A 22,026-nucleotide genomic window follows, 5' to 3' on the forward strand; every position below is an offset into this window, starting at 1 on the left:
TATTATCCCGGGGCCCGGCACTGAGATAGGGGTGTCCCTTACCCAGCCTAGGAAGCCCAGACCCAGCCTCTGTCTCCACCCTGGCTGGCATCTGTATGTTCCTCACCCAGGTGAGAGGGCATCTAGAGACCATAGTCCAGCCCTCCCCCTGGGAGAGGAGGCCAGAGAGTAGGAGGGGCTCAGCCTCCCGCCCCACCCACCCAGGGCACTGTCTCTTGCTGTCCTTTTTTTGTGTGTGTGTGAGGAGATCCTGTATTAACATCTGCCAATCCTCCTCTTTTTTTTTTGCTGAGGCAGACTGGCCCTGGGCTAACATCCGTGCCCATCCTCCTCCACTTTATATGGGACGCCGCCACAGCATGGCTCAACAAGCGGTGCGTCGGTGCGCACCCAGGATCTGAACCAGTGAACCCGGGGCCGCCGTAGCGGTGCGCGCGCACTTAACTGCTTGCACCACTGGGCCAGCCCCTCTTGCTGTCTCTCAATCCCAGTGTGTCATCCAAGTCCTAGGTGAAGTGGGGTTGGATGGCTGAGGGGACAGCCAAGTTTGAGAAGCCAAACCCTTAGTTGCATGCAGCTGAACAGCTGGCAAATAGGGACACTAAGTGCAGCCTGGTGGCCCCAGGGAAGATTTCCTTGGGTGCACTGGTGATGCCCACTAGTAGTCCCCTACAATGGACACCCTGTTCTAGGCTTTGGCAACCTTTGGTGCTCCAGAAAACTCCTCCTAATCCCCAGCCTCTCTGTTTCCTTCCCTCCCCTCTCCTAGAGCAGGTGAAGGTTTGTCTCCTGGGTCCTCAGAGGTGCCCTCCCTTTCCTGCCCACCTGAGAGAAAAGCCTGGCTCTAGAAAGGTGAGAGGCAGGGAGAGGTTGAAGCGCAGGTACGGCTGCCTGGCTTCCTCTCAGAGCAGGAGTTTTCTCTGCAGCTACTAGGCCAAGCCCCCACCATGGCTTCCGCCCAGGAGAAAGGCTCCTGCTCCTGCCCTCTGTGAGCTGGGCTTCCTGCCGTCCCAGCGTGACCTGCTGCCCTCTCCCAGCTGCAGCATGCCTGGGACTCCCACAGGCTGTCCCTTTCCAACACCTCCCCAGGTTCCATCAAGCGACACTTTCTGGTTCTTCAGCCTCTCCTTGGGCTTCTTTCCCATTAGTGTTTAAATGTGTCCCCCTCTTCCATCTTTAAAAAACATACCAAACACTGCAAGAACCTGGAATTAACTAAAAACTCTCTCTCTGGAGCCTAAGGCCCCACCCGCTGTTGCCTGGCAGTCAGGCTTCTGCAGGGAGCTCGATCCACTCAGACCTGGCCCCGCGCTCACTGCTCCCCTGAGATGACTCCCGCCACGTGCCTGTCCACTAACCTGGGGATGCTCCCGTCCCGACCCTGCACCAGCCCTTGGCCTTGTGACCCACCCTGCTCCCCACATGCTTCATCCTTCCCTGGCTGCCAGGACACTGCACTCTCCTGGTTTCCTTCCCACCTCCTTGGCAGTGCCTCTGGAGCAGCCCAAAGGTCTGCCCTGAGCCCTGTCCCTGGAGCACGTTCCCTCCCTGTCCAGTCCTGCGGCAAATGCCTGAGTACTTACTTCAAGATATTCCCGCAGCCCAGGTCTGTCGCTTGAGCGCTCCAGGCCTTCACGCCTCAGGACATCCCATGGGGCTGTATCACAGGTGCCCCCAGGACTGCTCCTCCTGTCTACCCACCCAACTGGCCCAGCTGGCCCTACTCCCTTGGCCCACATCCCATTACCAACCCTAGCAGTTATGTCCTAGGAATCTCGTGGGTCTGTTTCTCTCCAGCACGCCCACACAGCCCAGCCTCCACCATCTCTTGCCTGGATGGCTGCACAGCTTCCTTGTGGAACCTCTGCTCCCATAGCTCCTCCACTCCCCACACGGTGGCCAAGAGCAAGCTGACCAATCACGCTTTTCCCCTTCCCAAATGCTTTAGAGGCTCCTTGGCATTCCTGGCATAAGACTGATGGGCTTCCAAGAGCTCATGTGGCTGCCTTCTGCTGCCCACCCCAGTCCCCGTGTCCACACCTCAGTCACCCTCTACGTCCAGCTTCTCTAGCTCCTCATAGTTCTGTTGATGTCTGGCCTTTGCACATGCTGTCCCTCTGTGGAGCACATTTCCCCTTCCCACCTTCTCCAGCCCCCAATATGTCTTGCTTACCCCATCCATCTTCCAGGCTCCACTTCCTTTAGAGCTGTGCTGTCCAATACAGGAGCCACTAGCCACATGTGGCTATGGAGCCCTTGAAATATGCTAATTCATATTAAGATGTGCTTTAAGGGTAAAATACACACCAGATTTCAAATCAAAAAAATTAATGGCTCATTCATAACTTGTATACTGATTTTATATTGAAAATATTTTAAATATACTGGGTTAAATAAAATACATTAATAATATCATTAAAATTAAGTTCACCTGTTTCTCTTTTTTAAATGTGGCTACTAGAAAATTTTAAATTACATACATCGTGTATACTATATTTCCACTGGACAGCACTGCCTCTAGGGGCTTCAGTGAGAACCAGATCAGGTGAGGGGCCTCCTCCGGCCCCATTTCACCTGCTGCCTGGTGCTCACCTGCCACAGAGCAGGCACTGCGAGGGGAGGGATGGCCCATCCCGCACATGGTGGCCAACACAGAGCTAAGAGCTATTTGGTAAATGGGAAGAGGCACAGGGAAAAGAAGCTCCTCATGACACCACTTTCCCACATTTTATTATTCAACCAATGGATGGGGATGGAGACACAAGAATAGGACAACAGCAAAGTTTCAATAAATAAGAGAAATGGGGACAGGAGTGGGGCCCGTGCCTGCACGGCCCCACATAAATAACCAGGTTGCTGAGTGAATGGAGATGGGCTGGGCTGGGCTGGGCAGTCGCCTGCACTGCCCAGACTGAGAGACAGACGCACCAACACCACAGGGACATGAAAACTACCGAGGCCAGAGGTGCCTCTCCAGCCCCATCACACACCCCTCTCCCCCAAAGTGCCTGAGATCTTGGGGATGGCTAGGCAGGCTGGGGCTCTGTGCCACAGCCCTGCCCACGTCAAGTCTGTTTTTTCAATTTTAATAGAAACAGCAGGGTGGGGGGCAGGCACATGCATTAAGCCCCCTCTGTAGACAGCCATGGATGGGCAGCCCTCTTGGGGCCTTGAAGGTGGAGGCCCTGGAAACAGCAAAAATGGGCCAGATAAAGCTACTAATGGGAGTGGTGGCAAGGAGTCAAGCTCTGCCTGCACACGACCCAGCCCAGAGGCTGCAAGGGGCTCGAGAAGCCCTGGCACCGAGATGTTGTTCTCTCCCCACCTCACAGTCAGAAAAATTGGGACCCAGTGATGACCAGGTACTTGCCCAGGATTAGAACCCAGGAACTCAGCCTTCCAGCTCAGGGCTTTTTGTTGCCCCTTCCCTGTACAGGACCTGCCGGAAGAGGAGGGGGAGGTACATCTGCTCTAGGGCCCTGTACAGAGGCAGGGGCTAAATACCAAGGCAAGGGGCCAGGGGGGCCAGGAAGAGGGCCCCTCCCTGCCGCCAAGGTTAGCCTTCTGGTGGTACAGAGAATCCCATGGGCTTGCAGGATCTGACCGGGCAGGGCACAGGGGCAGGGACGTTCTGCAGGGAAGGAACTGGGTGGCAGGGAAAGGGGAGGGGCTCTCAACCTGCTCCTGCACACAGCACCCGCCGGCCGGCCTGCCTTCTCACTGGGGCGGACACTCCCACCTCCAGGCCTTGGCCTTTGCTGTTTTGTCTGCTGGGCCATAGCGTCTCGATCCTAACAGGCCCAGCTGCAGCTCTACCACCTCCAGGAAGCCTTCGGAACCTCCCAGGGCAGGGCTGCAGTGTCCTCAGATGAGACAGCCCCTCAGATGACCAGGTTGCTCTCATTTAGCCGGACCACATAGCGGCTCTCCTGGGGGACAGGAGTGAGTGGTCGGAGCTGAGTTAGGCGGCTTCTGGCCTCCAGGAAAGTGGCCCAGGGTCCCCTGAACATCCACCCCTACCCCATGTAGTCAGGGTTGGCCCAAGTACCAACAGACACTTTCCCTCTCTGGCCCTCACCTCGGCCTTGTTCTCTGCTGGGGGCTTCAGCCACTTTGTATGGCTTCCACCACTTCCCAGCAGTGCTCGCTGCTCAGTGGGGAGGCCAGGTTGTGGGGAGTCGGGGAGATCACCCCCAGAGGGCCCGGCCTCCGTGATGGTCTTCACCTCAGAGGCTTCTGCACTTGTCCGCTGCTCAGGAATTCGGGCCACGCGGAACCTGTGAGGAGAGGTCATGCCATCATCCCCCCGTTAGAGGGGAACCCCGGGTGTAGAGAGACCAGCACCTGCCAGGGTCACACAGCAAGTTCATGCATCAGAGCCCAAGCCCTCCCCACGCTCTCCCACCCACAGATGAGCCCCCAACCCTAGGCTGCAGGTGGACAGGTGTGATGGGGGACAGGACCCTGCTCTGGGGACCCAGGTCCCGTGTGAGACACAACAGAGCCAGGAAGACCTGACTTCTCCCTGGCTACTCCCACTGCCCAGAGAGGCACACTGAGGCCAGGAAAGGTGGGGCCATCACTGAGCATGGTGTTCAGGGTTCAACCTAGGGCCTTGCCTACCCCGTGGCTGTCATGTCTCTCCCTGACCCTGCTGTGTCTGTGCCCACCTCACCTGCCCACAGACAAGATGGTGATCTCGCCCTGGCGTCCTGCCTTGGCCCCGGCCTTGGGAGTCCTGGCCGGGTTGGGGAGGAGTCTGGGAGTGGGAGTGGTGGCTGCTGCGGCCTCAGGGGACAGCAGCACCTCAGGCCACTTCTTCTGGCTACAACGGGAGCAGCAGGGGCCGGAGAGTGAGGCCAGGCCCTGCACGGTGTGGAGATGGTGGCGATGCGGGCAGATGTGCGGCATGTTGGGCCGGCCCGGCGGCAGCCTGCAGAGGGGACAGGTGGGAACGGTCACTAGGGCAGGCCAGGCCCAGGGCCAGGAGACCCCAGGAGGTCGTGAAGGGGAATCGGGGTGACGGGAGAGGGAACACACCCAAGTGGTCAGTCCCCAGGAGGCAGGCTGATTATCTGTGGGTGAGGGCCCTCCTTGCCCACCTGCCCACTCACCTGGGCACAGGCCTGTGGCTGGTCTGCACCAGCTGTTTGCTGTGGTACTCCTTCAGTAGTTCCTCCAGGGCCGCTGCATTCTCTGTGGGCAGCTGCAGTCAGAACCCGGCTCTGGGCCATGAGGGGCACTACTCCGACCCCCCGCCCCAGCACAAATCCCCCTACCTGCCCGCCACCCACTCCCTAGCCTGGACCATGTGCCTTTTTCGCCACCCCTCATCAGGCAAGAACAGTGGGAAAAGGGGCAGCAGCATCAGCCACACTGGTCAGAGAAGGCTGGGCTGGCCAGAGGTATCCTGGCGGGAGGGCAGAGCGGGGCGGGACTCTGACCCCTGCAGCTGCCTCACAGGTTCTGGGAGGAGACCCTCCTCTCTCGGGCACAGTGATGGAGTCAGCCCTTCCCCTCACCTTTCTTTTCTGTGATCAGGCGCACCAGGACCCCAATGGTGTCCTCGTTGGCGTCCTCAGCCCGGTAGGCGGGGTTGATCCCTGGGGAAAAAAAGAGAAGGACCATGATCCTGGGAAAGTGAAGGGGGGTTTGGTGGTGGTGGGGTGGGCCTCCAGGCTCTCGAGCTACACCAGGATAGGGCAGCAGGGGGCGCCCCAGGCCTTCCTAAGAGTTGGGCCACAAGCCTGGGTGTTTATGCACCTGTGACACTCCAGGCCTCAGCTCTGATTCTGAGAAGCCCATTATCACCTTCACTACTCACTTGAAAAAACCAACAGCCCTAGGTGCTTAGCGGTTTCAAGGCCATCTGAACTCCAGTCCCTGCAGAGTGAGTGTGTGGGGTGGGGGGCCAGCCTTTTCTGGGGCCTGCCTTCTCCCCTCCTCAGCCTCAAGGAGCTGTAGGCTGCCTCTCTGCCCAGAACCCCCAACAACTCTGGCAAACTTGTCACCTCCCTGCACGCCACCCTGTCTATGTAACTAACTGAGGGCCCTTGGTCAGCTTAGGGCCCAGACCTCCAGGGCATGAGAATGGGCCACATGATCAGGCCCAGGGCATGATTCCTGGGCCAGCAGCAAACAGAGCTCCTAGGCCTGGCACCCAGGCAGCAACCAGCAGTTAAAGGAAGTCCTAGGCTAGGAAAACAAGTGCAATCCAAGGCAAAATGGCCTGAGTTGCCACCTTCCTGCCTGCCTAAAGCTCCTGTCCCCTTCCTGCCCCTCCGGACTGTGGTGTCAGGAGTTGGGAGGGGCTCTGGCCAGCCCCAGGCGGCCTGGGACACTGACATGGGAGGTGCCATGTCAATCTTGACTTGGCCACAAGGCTCTGGGGGCAGGGTGTGAGCACATGGGGCCCCTGCCCTACTGGTCTTCAGGGCACAGTGCGAGGGGGAGAAGAAAGGGGCTCAGGGGCCTGGGGTAGGGGCAGGAGGAACCTCTCTCCCTCTGGTTCCAGGACTTGTAACTCAAACCACAGCCCGGAGCTGAAACCTGAGCCTCTAGTGGTGCCCGCCCAGAACAGCTGCCCTGCCAGCCCTTCAGGCCAGAGGTCAGAGGTCACCTCGAGCACTGAGAAGGCAGTGCAACCCTTGAACCACACACCAACTGTAGCCCCTGAGGAGTCCAGACTCCTACAGCCGGGCAGGGCCTCACCCAGGGTGGGAATCCCGCTGAAGCCACTTGATCTCTGCTCTGCCTCTGACTGCCCCTGTTGCCACCTCGGGCCACCTCCCCCTTCCTTCCACTTTGTCAGTCTGCAGTGTCTCCTCTGCGGCCCTCGTGCAGCACCTCCAGGAAGCCCTCCTGATTAGTCCTCTGCAGGCCTTTCCCTGTCAGACCCTCCAAGCCAAGTAGGTTCCCTCCGGCGGCCCCCAAGCTGAGGTGAGCTGGGCTAGCTGTGCCCTCTGGCCTCCCCACCCAGACCCAGGCCTCACCGCTGCCTCCACCTCCAGGGCCAGGCCCGACCTCCTTGTGGGCTGTGCAGTGGTATCCCTTCCGCTTGAGCAGGTTACACACCAGGATGCCCAGCAGCCCCATGAGGCAGAAGACAGGCACGATGGCAATAACCGCATACTGGGCAGCCGTCTCCTCGGGGCCGCCCGCCCGCGTGCCGTTGCCAGGCTGCCGTGTCTCCCCAGCACCGCTGGCCCCTGCTGCCACCTCCACGCCACGTCGGGCCCGTCGTCTCCGCTCTGAACACCACGGAGGATGGAGGCATGGAGGAAAAACAGAGGCAGAGAGACCCAGGGCCCGAGTCAGTGTGTGTGTGTCTGTATGTGTGTGTTGTGGGCGGGGGTACTGACATGTCCAGAACTGCTCACTCCTCGCCATCTTGGGGAAGCAAAGGCCAACTCCTCCTCCTTTGGGGCCATCTGATCAGTCAGCCTGAGCAAGGCCTCCTTAGACTTCAGGACCCTCGACCCTTGTCTACCCCTCATGCTGGGTCAGAGGGGTGAACAGATGGCACCTGGGCACAGGGACACCAGATCCTGCCTCCCCAGAACCTGGTGCAGGAGTTGGTTGCCTCAGAAAGTGACTGACCCAACAGGTGAGAGGAGCGTGTGTGCAAATGTATGAGCGTGTGTGCTGACACAGGACAGGAGACCCATCAGGTCTCGGGAGCCCAGCTCCCGAGCTGTGGCTGCCACCTGCTGGATAGTCTCTGCCACTCAGAAATGAGGTGGGCAGACACAGTCAGTGGAGCAATTGACCACGTCCTGCTAGACACTCTCTGGCTGCATGCCCTCCCCTGGGCTGGGGGAACGAGGACCCCACTACCCCGGACAGACACTGTGGGGGCCCCTGGGCTCAAGCTTGGTGGACCCCCTCCCACACATACCCCTGCCAGTCCTAGTCCCCATTTGCCACTCACCATAACAGCCACGAGTATCTAGGGGTGTCCAGGAGCACGGCTGACAGGGACCGTGGGGTGCCTCTGAGGGGGTAAACCACCTACAGGGAGGGAAGATGTCATGAGGCCCCAAAACTATCTTCAAGGGAGGCTGGACTCCTTCCTACTAGGCACCCTCACTGGTCCTGACCCATCCCATCTCACAGATGGGAAGACTGAGGCCCGCTCAGGGGGTGGGCGAGGCTGGGACCCCAGGATCCAAAGTCCTGGTCACCCAGCCATGAGCCCCCACACCCCACCCCGTGGCTCACCCAGGCTGGCAGTCTCCACATAGTGTGTCTTGAGTCGCCGTGCCTGCCTGGGCCTCCAGCCTCCCTCGAGGGCTGCAGTGGGAGTGGGGCTGGCATGGGCTAGAGCCCCACAAGGCTGAGAAGGTGCCCGGGGGGCAGGACCTGCATAGTGTGCCCTGCTCCAGGTCCTGTGGGAGGGAAGGGGTGAGAACAAAGCCAGCGGCCAGGCCTGAGGCCCATGGGAAGCCAGGCCTGGGGACCTCACCCCTGGCCCTCAACAGTCTTCCCAGGAAAGGGCAGACAGGCAAGGCGAGCTCACCAGGTTGGGCTCCTCCCCGGGCGGGCACTGCCAAGGGGTCACTGATGTTGGAGTGGCCAGAGGCCAGGGCAGCAGCTGGAAGAACAGCAGGCAGGACACACTGAGAGAGCAGAAAGCACTGGGACGTGGCATCTCTGGGGCCATCTATCCACCACCCACTTCGTGACGCCCCCGGGGCGGGAACTGCTGACCACACACAGCCACCCCCCAGGCTTCAGGGACACTCTCTAGCCTCAATCTCTCATGCTGCAAGTAAAATCTGCCTGTCCCAGACCTGCTGCATTGCCATTGCCTAGGTAGGGGGAGAACCACATCTGCTTCTGGAAAATGCTAGAAAGCCCCAGACAGGGCCAGATCAGGATCTCAAGCCCTTGGGTCTCTGAGTCACACCTCTTCCAGCTAACCAGGATGATGAGGAGGAAATGCTTCTGAATTCCTCTCTGAAGTTCCGGCCCCCTTCCTGCTGCCTTGGTGCCCCCACCACAGCTGGGCATGTCATTAACCAGCCTCTCTGCATCCCTGGGGCCAAGTCTGCAGCTGGGGCTTCCTATTTCGGGCCCTCAGCTGAGTCTCCGGGACCACATCCTCCTCCGTGACCTCCCCATGACACAAGGCCAGCCTGCTCATACCCCTGCACCCACACAGGGCATGACACGTCCCAAGGGAAGGAACTTCTCAATTTGTGTCCCCCAGCCATTCCATTGGGAGCTCCTTCTGCTTCCCATTCCAGGTGCGAACTACCTGCCCTTAATCCCTCCTGCTGTGAGAAGACACCCCCCCACTGCCCCGGGTCCTCTGATTTGGCCCCATCTTGGGGATGGCGGGCAGAGTAGAGCCAGCTGTCCTGGAGGGCAGAGGGAATGTCACCTGGCTCCCAGCACCTGCCAAGTGCTGGGAGGCCTCCCACACCAGGAGTGGCGTAGGCCAGGAGGTGCTTCCTAGGGTCGGACTGCCTCAGTTCTTCAAAGGCATAGCTGAGCAACCAACCCCGGCACCCCACCCTGGCATGCGGTTCCTGAGCACCTCCTCAGTGGGCTGGGGTGCAGGGCTCAGGACTCGGCTCTTCTGGCTTCCCCACGATCCCATGCCCAACTCACCACCAGGAGGCAGGACAGTGGCCAGCGCACCGGGCTCAGCTTCATCCTCAGGCCCCAGTGGTCCCCAGCCTAGGGCAGATGGAGGGGAGGCTCAGCGGGCGGCGGGAACAGGCAGGCACTGCTGCCCTCCCAGCGCTGCTTCCAGGACAGGACTGGACAGGGAATTGACAGGGTGTTGCTGGACAGGCAGAGCACCGCGGCAGCCTGGCCTACACTCACTGCCCCCACCCCCCGACCAGTTTGCAAGCCTGAATAGAGGGAGGTGCCCTGTCTGGGGCCAGCCTCCCAGGGCAGCACAGGCTGGAGTGGGGCAGAGGGCCCTGCCAGGCTTGGGGCGCTTCCTGGAGGATGAGGGCTTCCTTCTCCTTCCAGAAACAGCCAGGTGCCCTGGGGCGTGGGCAGGGGAGCCTGGGAGGCAGAAAGCAGGCAGCTGCAGCCCTAGGGTGAGGGGAATGAGAGGGCTGGCAATCTCCCACATCTGGCCTCTCCAGCTCTCAGGCTCCTACCACTCAGAACTCTGCGGGCCCACGAGCACGGCCGGCCTCTCCTGTTTCTCTGCCTTCACTCTTGCTACTTCTGCTCTAAGAGAGGCCCTTTCCCTCAGCCTTCAAAGCCCAGCACAAAAGCCTCTTTCCGGACGCTTCTCTAGACTACCCTTTCTCTAAAGCTGAGTCTGGCCCCCAAAGCCCCTGTGTGTTCCCCCACCCCCACCGCATTACAGTCTTGGTCCTCCCAGGTGTCCCACTGTCCGCACTCGGCCGACTTCTCCACGGAGGACTGGCATGTTGCTGACTGCATCTCTTGGGCCATGGGTAGACCTGAGAGGGGGTCATGGCAGCCAGCATTCAGCCTTCTGTCCTCTCTCGGGCACATACTGTGTACCGGGCACTGTACTCAGCACAGGAAATAGTATAAACAAGACAGACACTGTCCCTGTCCTCAGGGAGCTCACACCCTGGGAGAGACCAACGGCCAACAGATAAACAGTGAGCGTCCCCCTGCAGGTGGTGGGAAGAGCCAAGACACAAAAGAAGGCAGGGTGAGGGCACAGAGTGATGGGCACGGGCCCAAGGCTGAGCCCCCAGGCTCAGAGTGTGGCCTCCTCTGGAGAAAAGTCTCCAGCCAGTAGACAAGGTTGGAACAGCAGGAAGAAGGATTCAAATTAGACAACAAAAGGGACGGTGGCCGAACAAGGGGGTTCCATGATGTATTTCCGGGAGGCCTGGCTTCAGGCTCGGGAGGGTGAGGCAAGCCATATTTGTCAGGCCTCAGCCACAGGCCATGCTCGGCCTCTGACTCCTGAGGGGCGGCCTCAGAGAGCCAAGCCACGGCCCAGGGTCCCCAGCAAGTTGAGGGGACCCCGCCTGGAGCCCCGAGCTGTCCGATGCCAAGTCTGGTAGGAGAAGTGCTGCCCCAGTAAACCCCAGGTCACACAAGAGCCCCTCAGTCCACGGGTGGCCCAGACTTCCCTGGAAAAGAAGCCGGAGGAAGCCGATCCACCTGCGCTGGTGGCCTGGCCTGGCACAGACCTTGCCGGGCCAGGGGTTTGAGTTACACCACAGGGGAGGGGAAGGAGAGCGGTCACACCATCCTCGGGACTCTCCAGGTCACTGGCAGCGGCTCACGGCCCAAGGCCAGCTCAGGGGAAAACCTGGCACAGGAGAAGTTCGGGCCACAGAGTAGAGCGAAGTCCGCACCCTCGCCGTCAGCACCCAACAGGTGGCGTCCCCTGATCCATCCCCCCATCTGTTCCTCCTCTAACTTGGTCACAAGTCTTATTTTCTAGTTTCTGCCCCAAAGCGTCCCTTCCACCTGCCCTGGCCTAGCTCGCACGCAAGCCCATCTCTCCATGGTCCCTCCCTTGTTCTTCACAGGATCTTACCCCCAGACCTGACTAGGAGCCCCAAGGCCTCAGGCTGGCCGCACAGCCCTGCCCAGTCCCCAGACCCCACAACCCTCCATGTCCCAGGGGTGGGCCCAGAGGGCTGGGGTGGGGCTGAACAGTAAGAGGCACAATAGCCACAGAGGGGAGGGCCCCAGGCCCACCCTGGTCCTGACTGGCACCTGCTGGGTGACCTGAGCCCACAGGGAGGGGCTGTGCAGCTGCTCACCTCCAGACAGACGGGAGCTGTGATCTTGAGACTTCCAGGAGGAAAATGGGGGTCCAAAGGCCCGACTCAAAGCCAGCGAGGGCCCACTCAGGCCCATTCACAGACACTCGCCGCCGAGCGCCCTGATGCCTTCTAATTATGTGCCTTCTAATTACCCCAAACCGGCACTTACTCCGGTCTAGCTGCCCGAGTCTGCTTATAACTGCTCCCCCAGCCCCACACTCAGCCAGACTGAGCCCCCGACGGACCTGCCCAGTCAGGCAGCTGATGGCCAGCCGCCCAGAACCCCGTGGACACGCCTGCTGCTGTGACATTCCCCTCCGCACCCCCTTCCCCACCAGGCCTCCAGCATCTAAGCCGTGAGCCCCAGAACCTTGACTGAAAAGCAAGTTCAGATAGAAGCCCCTTGGCTGGGTGGGGATCTGTGGAGGCCCCATCCCCACCCCTCTGCCTTGTCCTGAAGGCCAGGCAGTCAGTGACCTTTCAAAGCCTGGCACCTCCCGAGGGCTTCCTGGAGAGGGCTGTCAAAGATGGGCAGACCAAGGCCCGGAAAAAGGCGGCGCCCTCAGCCCACAGCCAGGAGCCTCCTCTCCTGCCCCAGTGCTCCTGGCAGAGAACCACCCCTCAGGGCCCCAGGGGCAGAGAAGGAAGTTAGCTTAGAGGCCATGCCTCCCCAAAGGCTCCCAGCCTGGGGCCCCGCCCCCCTGACACCAACTCCCCATGGGCCCTGAGCCCCTGCTTCACCTCACTGGGTCTCAGTTTCCTCACCTGCAAGATGGGGATGTTTCTCTCCCAAGGCAGGGCTGTCAGGACGTTTAAATTAGGCAAGAAGCCAAAGGTTGTGGGATTTCCTCCCCATCACTCCTTCTTTCCCTCTGCCCCTCCTGCCCAGGTTTATAATTAAGTGTGTGTTTGCTTACCTGTTTACTCCTTGCCCCCCCCACCAGACAGCAGCAAGGGCAGGGACGTCTGTCTCATTCACCACAAAACCCTCCCCCACCAGTGTCTGGAATAGGACGCTCATGGCGGGATGGGGGCGCAGCTTCCTCACAGCCCACCCCCACCCTCCAAAAAATGCCCGAACAATTAGAACCAGAAATTCCCTGGAAGAAAGCCAACTAGCAAAGCCGAGACCAGGGCCCCCAGCCGGAGGCAGCCAAGCCCCAGGGAGGTGCAGCCCGGGAGGCCTCAGAGAAAGAGGAAGCTGTGCCACAGCCCAGGCTCAGCAGCTTCCCCTTTCCCAGAACTGAAGCTCGTGGGGTTCCCGGGCCCAGCCTGGGTCCTCCCCTCCCTGCACTCCCTCTCCAGCCTCACCCTGGCCTCCCTGGGGGCCACTGAAGCTCCGCTGAATCCCAAAGGTCTCCCCCAGCCTCCAGTTCAGCTCCAACTGCAGCCCAGGTGACTAGACATCGAGATCTGGCCCCTGCCACCCCCCCAACTCCAGCCACTCTGACCTTCTTTCGGTCCCCCACACTTGCCTCTCTTGCCCCCACTCTGATATCTGTTTCCTTTGCCCAGAAACCCCACCCATCACCTGCCAACACCTACTCTTCCTTCAGAGCTCAGATCAAAGTCACTTCCTCCTGGAAGCCCCCCAACCATCACCTCCCCTTCTGCATTAATCGCCCTGTATGTGACCATCCTGTTTACCCAGCCCCTTCCCCACTGACTTCTGCCCTCAGTGCCCAGGACTCAGCACAGGGCCTGGCCCTGGAATGTGGGTAGGTATGTGCTTAACTGGGGGGGGGGGGGGGCAGGGATCAAAAAAGGCACTCTCAGGAGAGGGTCCAGCTTCTGCCAAGGTTGAGAGGGCCACAGAGCAAGCTGACGGTTAAGGAGCCTGGAGGTTGGGGTTGGGCATGGGGTTTGAACCCGGATCTGAAGCCCCAGGCTTCCTGGGGAGAACCAGCCTGCCTTGCTCTGCTCTTCACCAGCTCTGTGGCTGTGGACCCCTCTGCAGAGGGGGCTGTTGTGAGGGTAGGATGAGGATTCACATTAAATACTCAGCACAGGGCCTGGCACAGAGTAAACCCTCAATAAGCATTCACCGTGCCTCAGTTTCCCCATGTGTAAGTTGTGGAGGGTGGATGGCACACACTTGACAGGCAATTGTGAGGTAAAATGCAATTCTCTTCTGTTTATGTACAATGCCTGGCACAGAGCCTGGTATGCAGGAGGTGCTCGATTAGCCATGGTGAGAATCTGGAGGTGGGAGTGTGTAGGAAGCGAGAAGGGTCTGGAAAGGTTGGTGGACACAGCCCAGGTCACACCAAGCCTCAGCTGCAAGCTGAGAAGCTGGCACTGCCCCCAGGGCCTGCAGGAGCCCTGAAGGGTTAGCAGGGGAGGGAGGGGACGGAACAGTTTGCGTCTCAGAGGGCTCACTGGGCTGCCTGCCAGGTGAGGTGGGACTGGGACAGGGTGGGAGGCAGGTCTCCCAGCAGGAGGCTCTAGGGTCTGTGGACCTCCCTGCAGCCTCCAGAGGCTGGGTTGCCTGGAAACACAGCTGGACACAGGCCTCCGTCTGCGGTGGCCACACCCGAGGCAGGAAGACAAAGGCTGCCCATCGATAGAGAAATCCAGGTTAGCGAGGAACCCAGCGGTTCCCTGGCAACTGGGGCTGAAGTAGGGCAGTGCCCACAGTGGGCGGTGGGGAGGGCAGCTGGGCACTGCCTCCCTTCCCTCCTCCACCCTCACAGGGAAGGGAACTGACCCTCCTTCCCTCCGGCCAGGCCCTCCGCCTGGGCTGCCTCCACTCCTCACAGGAGAGGTGAGTATCCGTTTCACACCTGGGTAAACTGAGGCTGCGGGGCTCACACAGCCAGTAAGCGGTGAAGCAGGATGGAGCCCAGGTCTGTCTGACTCTGCTTCCCACCTCATTTCTGGGCCCCCTACCCTGGAGCCTAGCCCGGGGCCTGGCATAGAGGCGATGTTCTCCGAGTGACTGCCAACCTGATGGCAGAGGCTGGGGAGCGAGTGGCACAGGGTCTGCAGAGGGGCTATCACAAAGCACACTGCCCTAGTCTCTGCCAGCTCCAGTGAGGAAAAGGCACTGGGACCTGCGAGAAGCAGGAGCCCAGAGAAGGCTGGGAATTCCCAGGGGGACGAAGAGGAGCTCCCAGGGTGAAGCCCAGCTCCCTAGGGCTGCTGATGGCTGGGGGCCTAGAGAGGTGCAGAGACTGCCTCAGGGCCACTCAGTGAGAAGGGCATCCCCATTCCCACCCCCACCCCAGCCTTGGGCAGCCACGATCTCCCAGGTCACAACCCTGGGGTGAGGACTCCATACATGCGGACCCCTAATCCTGCACCATGGCACACCAGGCAGCAGCTGCTCCTGGGCCCACCCCCCGGGGCTAGGCGTGGTTCTGCCCCTCAGACCTCCCGGCTGCCACGGGGCCTGGGCTTCAGAGGCTCAGGGGGAGGGGGGCAGGTGGGGCTGAGGGGGCTAATTGGTCCTTGAGGCTAAGAAAAGGGCTGAGGTGGCCAGACGAGGCCCACCCCACTCCTCCCCGTCTGGGTGTGGTACAACCCCTGCCCCTTCCCTGGGCTGAGTCTGGGGCTGGGGAGGGGGTGCCCAAACCAGACAATCATCTCTGGGGCAGAGCTGGGGCTCCAACACCCCCTCACTAACCACCTACTGCATGTCTCATTCCCTTTCCAGGCCTCAAAGACAGGGTTCCAGGCTTCACGAATGAGGAATCTGAGGCTCAAAGAGGCTAAGTAGCACCCTGTAACAACGTGGTCTCAAAGGAGACAAGGTTTACCCCCCAGGAGTGGGGGCAGGCAGCCCTTGCCCCTACCACCCCAGGCCTGGCCTCCCCGCTGCGCCTGCATGCCCTGCTCCGGCCCAGGCCCCAACTGCTCGGCACCAGAGGCTTCCTGCAGGCAGGCTGGGCCAGCCCTGGGCTGTCTCCCCTGGCCCCAAGATAGGAGGGCAAGGGGCCTGGGAGGGCTGGAGGACACCCTGCTGCACACCCCGCTCATGCTATTGCTACCTCCTCCTCTGAGAAGCCACCTTGGCCTCCCGCCCCGGCTGCTCATCTGGTACCAATCACTAATGTGCCAGGGTGGCCCAGAGTCTGCTCAGCACACACCCCGCCCCATCACCCCGACCTGGCCGACTTGGGCGAAACTTCGAGAGAGACTGAGGGGAGACCACAGCCCTAGCCTGCTCTGTGCTCCAACTTCTCCAGACTCAGGGTGCTGGGGAAAGAGATCCCCAATCCCAAAAATCCCAGGTCAGGCCCTAACCAACAGAGCTTGAGGACTGGGGTCAGCCCGAGAGGGGAGGTTGGGCTCCAAAGCAGTCACACTGGGGTTCAAGCTCTGGCTCATTGCTTGTGACCTTGGGCAAATTACTCCCTGGGCTTCAGGGTCCTCCTCTGCAAACAGGGTTTCTGGTCCCTGCCTCCAGGGATGCTGAGGGGATAAGCGGAGCCACTGTAAGTAGTGCCGAAGGGACCTGGCCTGACCAGGCCGCTCCTGAGTACAGCTCTCACCACAGCCCACGGCCAGAGGAGGAGCCACGCTCAGAATCGAGCAGCATTCAGCCAAGGTCACCCAGTGGCTCAGTGCTTTGGGGAACCCAATGTCAGTCCCAGCAGCACGGGTGGAGGAGCCTTGGCCTCCCCGGGAAGAGCAGGGTGCCCATTTCCCAGCCCCTTACAGGCCTGTGTCCACCTGCTCCCACACCAGCTGAAGCCATAGTCAGGAGGGTGGACGGTTGCTGAGCAGTCAGGATCCAGCCCCACTTTCCTCCTCTGTAGTTTGGGATAATTGTGCCTACTCAGCTGACCTCCTGGTGTGGCTGGAGGATCCAGAGTTCATACGAGAACAGTGGCTCTTCTTCTTACAGTCAGGCCTCAGCCCAAGCGCTGCCTCCTACAGGAAGCCTTCCCAGCTGCCCCATCAGGGTGGACCCTCCCCTCTCCTGGCCCTTTCAGCCATCGTTTGTGGTCTCCCTCGAGGGAGGAAGGCAGGCAAGTACACGTAGGAGGCTGGGCACAGAGCAGGGCCAGGCACTGTGAATGACCACGGTCCCTCCCTGTGCTCACTGCTCCTTCTCACCGTGAGGGTGTGTAGGTCCAAGCTTGGGTCCCTCCTCTGGAAGCGCTCCTTCCTTCTCTCTCTACTCACACACTCAGACCCTCCCTTTAAATGGCTGCAGAGGCCCCTCATCTCTCTCCATCTGTGCCAAGTGGCCAGGGCACACGCTCACAGCCACATTTATTTATAGAGCTCTCATCTTTCCCAGGGTGGCCCAGGAAGGAGCTCTGGCCTTCCAGACTGACAGACCTGGGTTAGGATCCCAGTGACCCTAGTCTTGCAAGTCCCTTTCTCTCTCTGGGCCCTCTTTTCCCTGCCTGTACCTGAAGGGGGCTGCTGACCCTCTGGGCATGAGGCTGAGGATGTGAGAGCCTCGGAGTCCTAATCCCAGGGCTGGGCACACAGTAGGGATGCACCATTGGCTCCCTCCTGTCTTCCCTACCACCATGGACCCAGCTAGGCCCAGGCACCCAGGGGCTCAGCACAGAGCGGGTGCTAAGCTCTGCCAGAGACCACATCCCAGCCCCCAATCCTGAGTGGGGGTAGGACCGGATGGGCCCTGCTGGCTGCTCTCAGGCAAAACCCCTACCCCTCTGGTCCACCCCTCCTGCCCACCTGGCAGAAGGGCTGGCCCCATAGTGGAGGGAGTCTGGCCTCGCCCAGCCAGGCAAGGTGCTAAACAGCCCCACCAACATGTCCTCCTCCCCCTGCAGGTAGCCAGCCTGGTCCTTCTTTGCAAACTGATGCCAGAATTGTGAGACAACACTCACCTCCACCTGGAGACAGGGCTGGGGGCTGGGCGAGAGCTAGAGTGCCAGACTCCAGCACGGGTGGCTGTGTGACTCAAACTAGGACTGGCCCCTCTGCCCTCTGAGTCTTGGCTCCCCATCGAGCAGCTCGGGAAGGAAGGGGATTCCCTGTCAGTGCTGCTGCGAGGAGACCTGAGCCCAGGGCCTGGCACACAGGCGAGCCTCAGCAGTTTCCCCTGCTGGCCCAGAAGGAGGGCCTTGCCTGAGAAGGGCCCACGGCAAGCACCAAACTTGCCCCTACCCACAGGGGTGGCTTGAGTCTTCACCCCTAACCCCCAGCACACATTCGGGAGCATCAGAGACCCTGGGAGTAAACCTCCCTACGCATCCCAGCACACAGTAAGCCCTCAGCCTACAGTGGCTGCCCTTCCTCAGGAAGAAGCCTGGCCAGCACAGACGGCAGGGGGAGAGGGCAGGCAGCTGGGCCTGCAGTGCCCACGAGTGCCCCATACCTCTGCCTGTTCCCAGAGGTGAGGGGGGACACCTAGAATGTGGACCACAACAACAAGGGGGGACTCCCATTGGGCTGGGAGGGCTTCCTGGGTGAGGGGGAACTGGGACTGTACCTTGAATGACCAGTAAGTTTCTAGAAAGAGGGGACAGCAAAAGCAAAGGCCGAGTAGAACCAGGCATCTGGCAGGGAGAGATGAGGCTGAAGATGTAAAGTTCAAAGGGGCCTCAGTGCTAGGATGAGGAGTCTGGACTATATATTGTGGGCAAAAGTGAGAGTTAGCTCAGAGAGGTCACTCTGGTGGTGTGTGGAGGAACTGCAAACGGAGGCAGAAGGCCAGTACAGGAGTTGGGCAAGGACGGCAAGGCCAGGGCTGGAACATAAGAGGCGGCCCTGATTTTGTGAAGGTGTGTCTCAGGCCGGCTTCCAGTCCTGGGCCACGGCCAGTCCTCCGGGGAACGTGTGGCAGGACAGAAGTGCCAGCCTGTCTGGAGGGTGAGAGCCAGAATATCAGAGTTCTGGTGGCCTTGGGTAAGTCCCTGCACTACTCAGAACCTCAGTCTCTCCTTCTGTAAAATGGGCTGACTCTATGAGCAGGGGCGGGTGCTAACTGCCGCTCAAAGTTTCCCCTCCTTGGCCAGACACAGGCACCGCCCTCCAGCAACTATCACACGGGGTCACACGTGGGAACCCTGCCTGGCCCCACAGTCATCCCTGTCATCCCAGGAGGCCTAAGTTCCCAGAAAGGTCTGGCTTGGGCAGGGCACAGGGTGGGGCTGGGGGCCTCCACTGGGGCTGGGACCAGAAGAGGAGGTTAACCCTTGGTTAACTCTTCTCCTCTCCCCCGACTCCCGGGCCTTGAGCTATTTCCCCCTCTTAGCTGGGGATGGAAATAACTCAGGCTCAGTCCCAGGAGACCAAGACAGCTATTCTGACCAGCCCCAAAAAGCATGGCTCCAGTCACTCCAGAGAGGACCGAGGGATACCCTGGTCCCTAGCTCCAGCTCTCGGCCAAACAGCGACAGTTGTCAGAGCTAGCAGGGGCCTCTGGGAAGAATGGGGAGACTGAGGCCCACAAGAGGACAGGGCATAAGCTCAAGGTCACTCCCAGCCTGCTCCCCACCACAGCATGTGGATTTGGGAAAGTGCCCCTAAAGCAACTCGAAGAGGGGGACAGGGCGTCTCATGTACGGTGAAGGTCAGCTGGGACTCAATTATCCTTGCCACCCTCGGAGCCTGGGCTGTGCCGCTGACTCCCCACACTCTTCAGGGCTATGTGGACGCTCCCAAAGCCAGCTGCAGGCTCTAGAAGGCACGAGACAGACCTTTCTGGTGACCTCCGGCTAGGGGTGCGAACTGAGGGGAGGGAGGGGGGAGGAGGAGGTGAAACAGGAAGACCACACAACCCGCCTGCCCCAATGTTTCAGACATATGTGCACACACAACACCACACTCAGAACTCGCAACGGCACACTCTGGCCAGGCCATGCTCGGCAGCCCGGGTTTGAGAGAAGGAAGCTCAGATAAGCCGTGAGCAGATATGAGGAAGGTGGGTGGCCCTCTCCAAGCACCTCACAGCGCTTCAGAGGCAGAAGACCTGAATTCCAGTCTTGGCACCATCGTGACTCAGTGTGACCTTGAGCAAGTCACTCTGCTTCACTGAGCCTCAGTTTCCTTCTCTGAAAAATAGTCACCGCATCTTAGAACCACTGTGAGGATTCAACACGCCACAAAGCATTCAGCACAGTGCCTGGCACTGTCCCCCGACCCTCACCCCCACCAGAACGCACTCAACATTTTCAGAGGATGACAGCAGAGGACAGAACTTCCAATCCTTCAGCAGGTGCCCCCTCCTCACCCCTCCTGGTCTAGGCAGCCCGATTTCCATTTCACCCTGCATGAATCCGACAGACCCTCTTGTAGGGGTGGGGGCCTCAGAGGGGTCTAGCCCAGAGAAGGGGCCCTGCTCCAGCTCTCCATCAGCAAGAACTTAGCCTCCCAGATCAGACACCACTCATAGGGAATAGTCCATGCCCCCTTCCCACTACGCAGGGAACTAAAGAAAGGAGACCTGGGCTGGAGAAGTCAATGTCTATGGATCAGAATTTTGGGCATGGTCCGAGGAGCTGTGCTTCCAACCCTGAAACAAGCACCTGGGTGCAGCCCCTGGGCCACTGTGTCCCCAGCAGACAGCCTGCCCGCACCCCCCACTGCAGTCTTTCTGCCCGAAGGGAGGGAGGGGAGAACAGAAGCGGTTGACCCAAAAACAACAGAGGATCCCAAAGTGATGATTCACAGTCCATTCACAGCCCAACACCTCAGTGTGCAGATGGGGAGACTGAGGCCCAGTGGGGGCAGCGTCTGAGAGCAAGATGGTACCTGGGCCCAGTGAGAATACAGGTTACCATGGGGCAGAAATCTGCCAAGCATCCGGGACTGTGCGTGTGTGTGTGTGTCTGTGGGAGGTGGAGACTGAGGCTACCTCAGGGCCCCTGAGCTGCTGCCAGAGGTGTCACCCAGCCTTGGCCCTCATCTCCCTCTGTCAGGGCAAGTCACTCAAGGTCCACCCCCTCATTAAACTGAGCTCCTATGGGGCGCCCTCTTGGGGACAGTCCTGGAGAGACCCTTATCCCATGGCACCCCTCCTTCCTTGCCCCCCACCTCATCTGCTGGCAGATGTTTGAGGTCCCTCCTCTTTCCATCTCTTAGCATTGCCTTGAGGTGCAGACACACACACACACACACACACACACACACACACACACACACACGGCACTTGACCCCACAAGCACACTATGGCCCCAGTGATTCAGGGGCTGGTTCTCACAGAGGAACTTGGGGTTCCTCTCCTTCTATTTCATCACTCACTCACATTGAGTGGCCCCGGCCCTGCCCTGGTCACACACACATTCAATGACCCCAGTGACCCGGGGTCTCACAGCGGGCTGGGGTCACCGTCACCCGCAGTGATGCGGGGTCTCTCTCTCACACACAATCACACGCACACACTCTGCCTGTCACGAACACACAGAGCCTGTCTCTGTCTCCCGGTCGGCCCGGCGTCACCGCCCAGTGTCCCGGCCACACGTTCGCCCAGGCTGGGCCGCCTCACGCGCCGTGTCACCCACAGTCACGGGCTGTCACCGTTCAGGACCCCATTCCCGGCCGGTCCCGCACCCCGTCACGGTCTCGGTCCAAGTTTCCCGGGCCGGGGGCGTATCTTGGGCCGCCGGCTCCTCAAACGGCAAGTCCCGCCGCTGCTTCCCCGCCGCGCACGGCCCGGCCTGGAGTCGCGGCGGAGGACGCGCAGGTCCGGGCCAGGGGGCTCCGAGACGGGCGGGGGCCGCGGCGCGGAAGGCGCCGGGACAGGCCGAGGCTGCGGCATCCGCCGCGCAGGCGAACTTCCTCAGAGACGCGGGGAGGCAGGGGGCGCCACTCGTCCGCATCGCTCTGGCCCGGCCGCAGGTAGCGGATCCCGGGCTGGGGCTCCGCGCGCCCTCCTTACCTGGCCGCCCCGCGGCAGCTCCAGCAGCCCGGCTCCCGATGGAAGCGGCGCCCCAGCCCGGCTCGCGAGCCCACGGGCAGCCGCGCAGGCTGCGCGCCTTTTGAATGAATCGCCGGCCGGGCCGGGAAAGCGCGCCGCCCCGCCCCGCCCCCGCGCGTCACGGCCGCCGGCCCCGCCCCCGACGTCAGAGTCCAGGCTCGCGCCCCCGCCCCCCACCTGTGAGGCCGCCGAGGGGTTCGCGCTCTCCCGCCGGGCAGCGCTGCTCCGCGTCGCCATCTCTCGCGCCCCCCGGGAACTGCAGGGGGCTGCGCGGGACACGGCGGCCGAGCTCAGGAGACCTCTTGGATCAGCCCCTTCCGGGCTCCAAACCAAGAAAGAAGGGGTTGCGCGACGCAAGATAGACCGGAGACGTGGATGCTACTCCGGGTTCTGTCACCATTGCCAGTGCAAACGGGGCCACCGCTGCCCCTGCCTGGGTCTCGTTTTCCTCCT

At 60.8% G+C, this 22,026-nt stretch overlaps 1 protein-coding gene across 5 annotated transcripts; it reads right to left on the reverse strand.

The window, feature by feature from the left end:
• Nucleotides 1-2,708: 2,708 nt before the first annotated feature.
• On the reverse strand, nucleotides 2,709-21,608 carry RELT (RELT TNF receptor). 5 transcript variants are annotated; one of them, XM_058545646.1, is made up of 11 exons: nucleotides 21,535-21,608; nucleotides 9,616-9,684; nucleotides 8,519-8,593; nucleotides 8,221-8,387; nucleotides 7,931-8,010; nucleotides 6,993-7,250; nucleotides 5,523-5,603; nucleotides 5,115-5,196; nucleotides 4,676-4,933; nucleotides 4,079-4,277; nucleotides 2,709-3,929 (listed from the first exon to the last, which is right to left on the reverse strand). In XM_058545646.1, the coding sequence occupies exons 2-11, from the start codon at nucleotides 9,658-9,660 to the stop codon at nucleotides 3,882-3,884; spliced, it is 1,293 nt and encodes a 430-aa protein (XP_058401629.1). In that variant the 5' UTR covers nucleotides 9,661-9,684; nucleotides 21,535-21,608; the 3' UTR covers nucleotides 2,709-3,881. The 5 variants fall into 5 exon arrangements, with proteins under 5 accessions (XP_058401629.1, XP_058401626.1, XP_058401628.1 ...); XM_058545643.1 differs by having other exon boundaries at nucleotides 2,709-4,277; XM_058545645.1 differs by lacking the exon at nucleotides 21,535-21,608 and adding an exon at nucleotides 12,647-13,201 and having other exon boundaries at nucleotides 2,709-4,277.
• Nucleotides 21,609-22,026: the final 418 nt, after the last annotated feature.

Source organism: Diceros bicornis, chromosome 7 (genome assembly GCF_020826845.1).
Source record: "Diceros bicornis minor isolate mBicDic1 chromosome 7, mDicBic1.mat.cur, whole genome shotgun sequence".
NCBI lineage: Eukaryota > Metazoa > Chordata > Mammalia > Perissodactyla > Rhinocerotidae > Diceros > Diceros bicornis.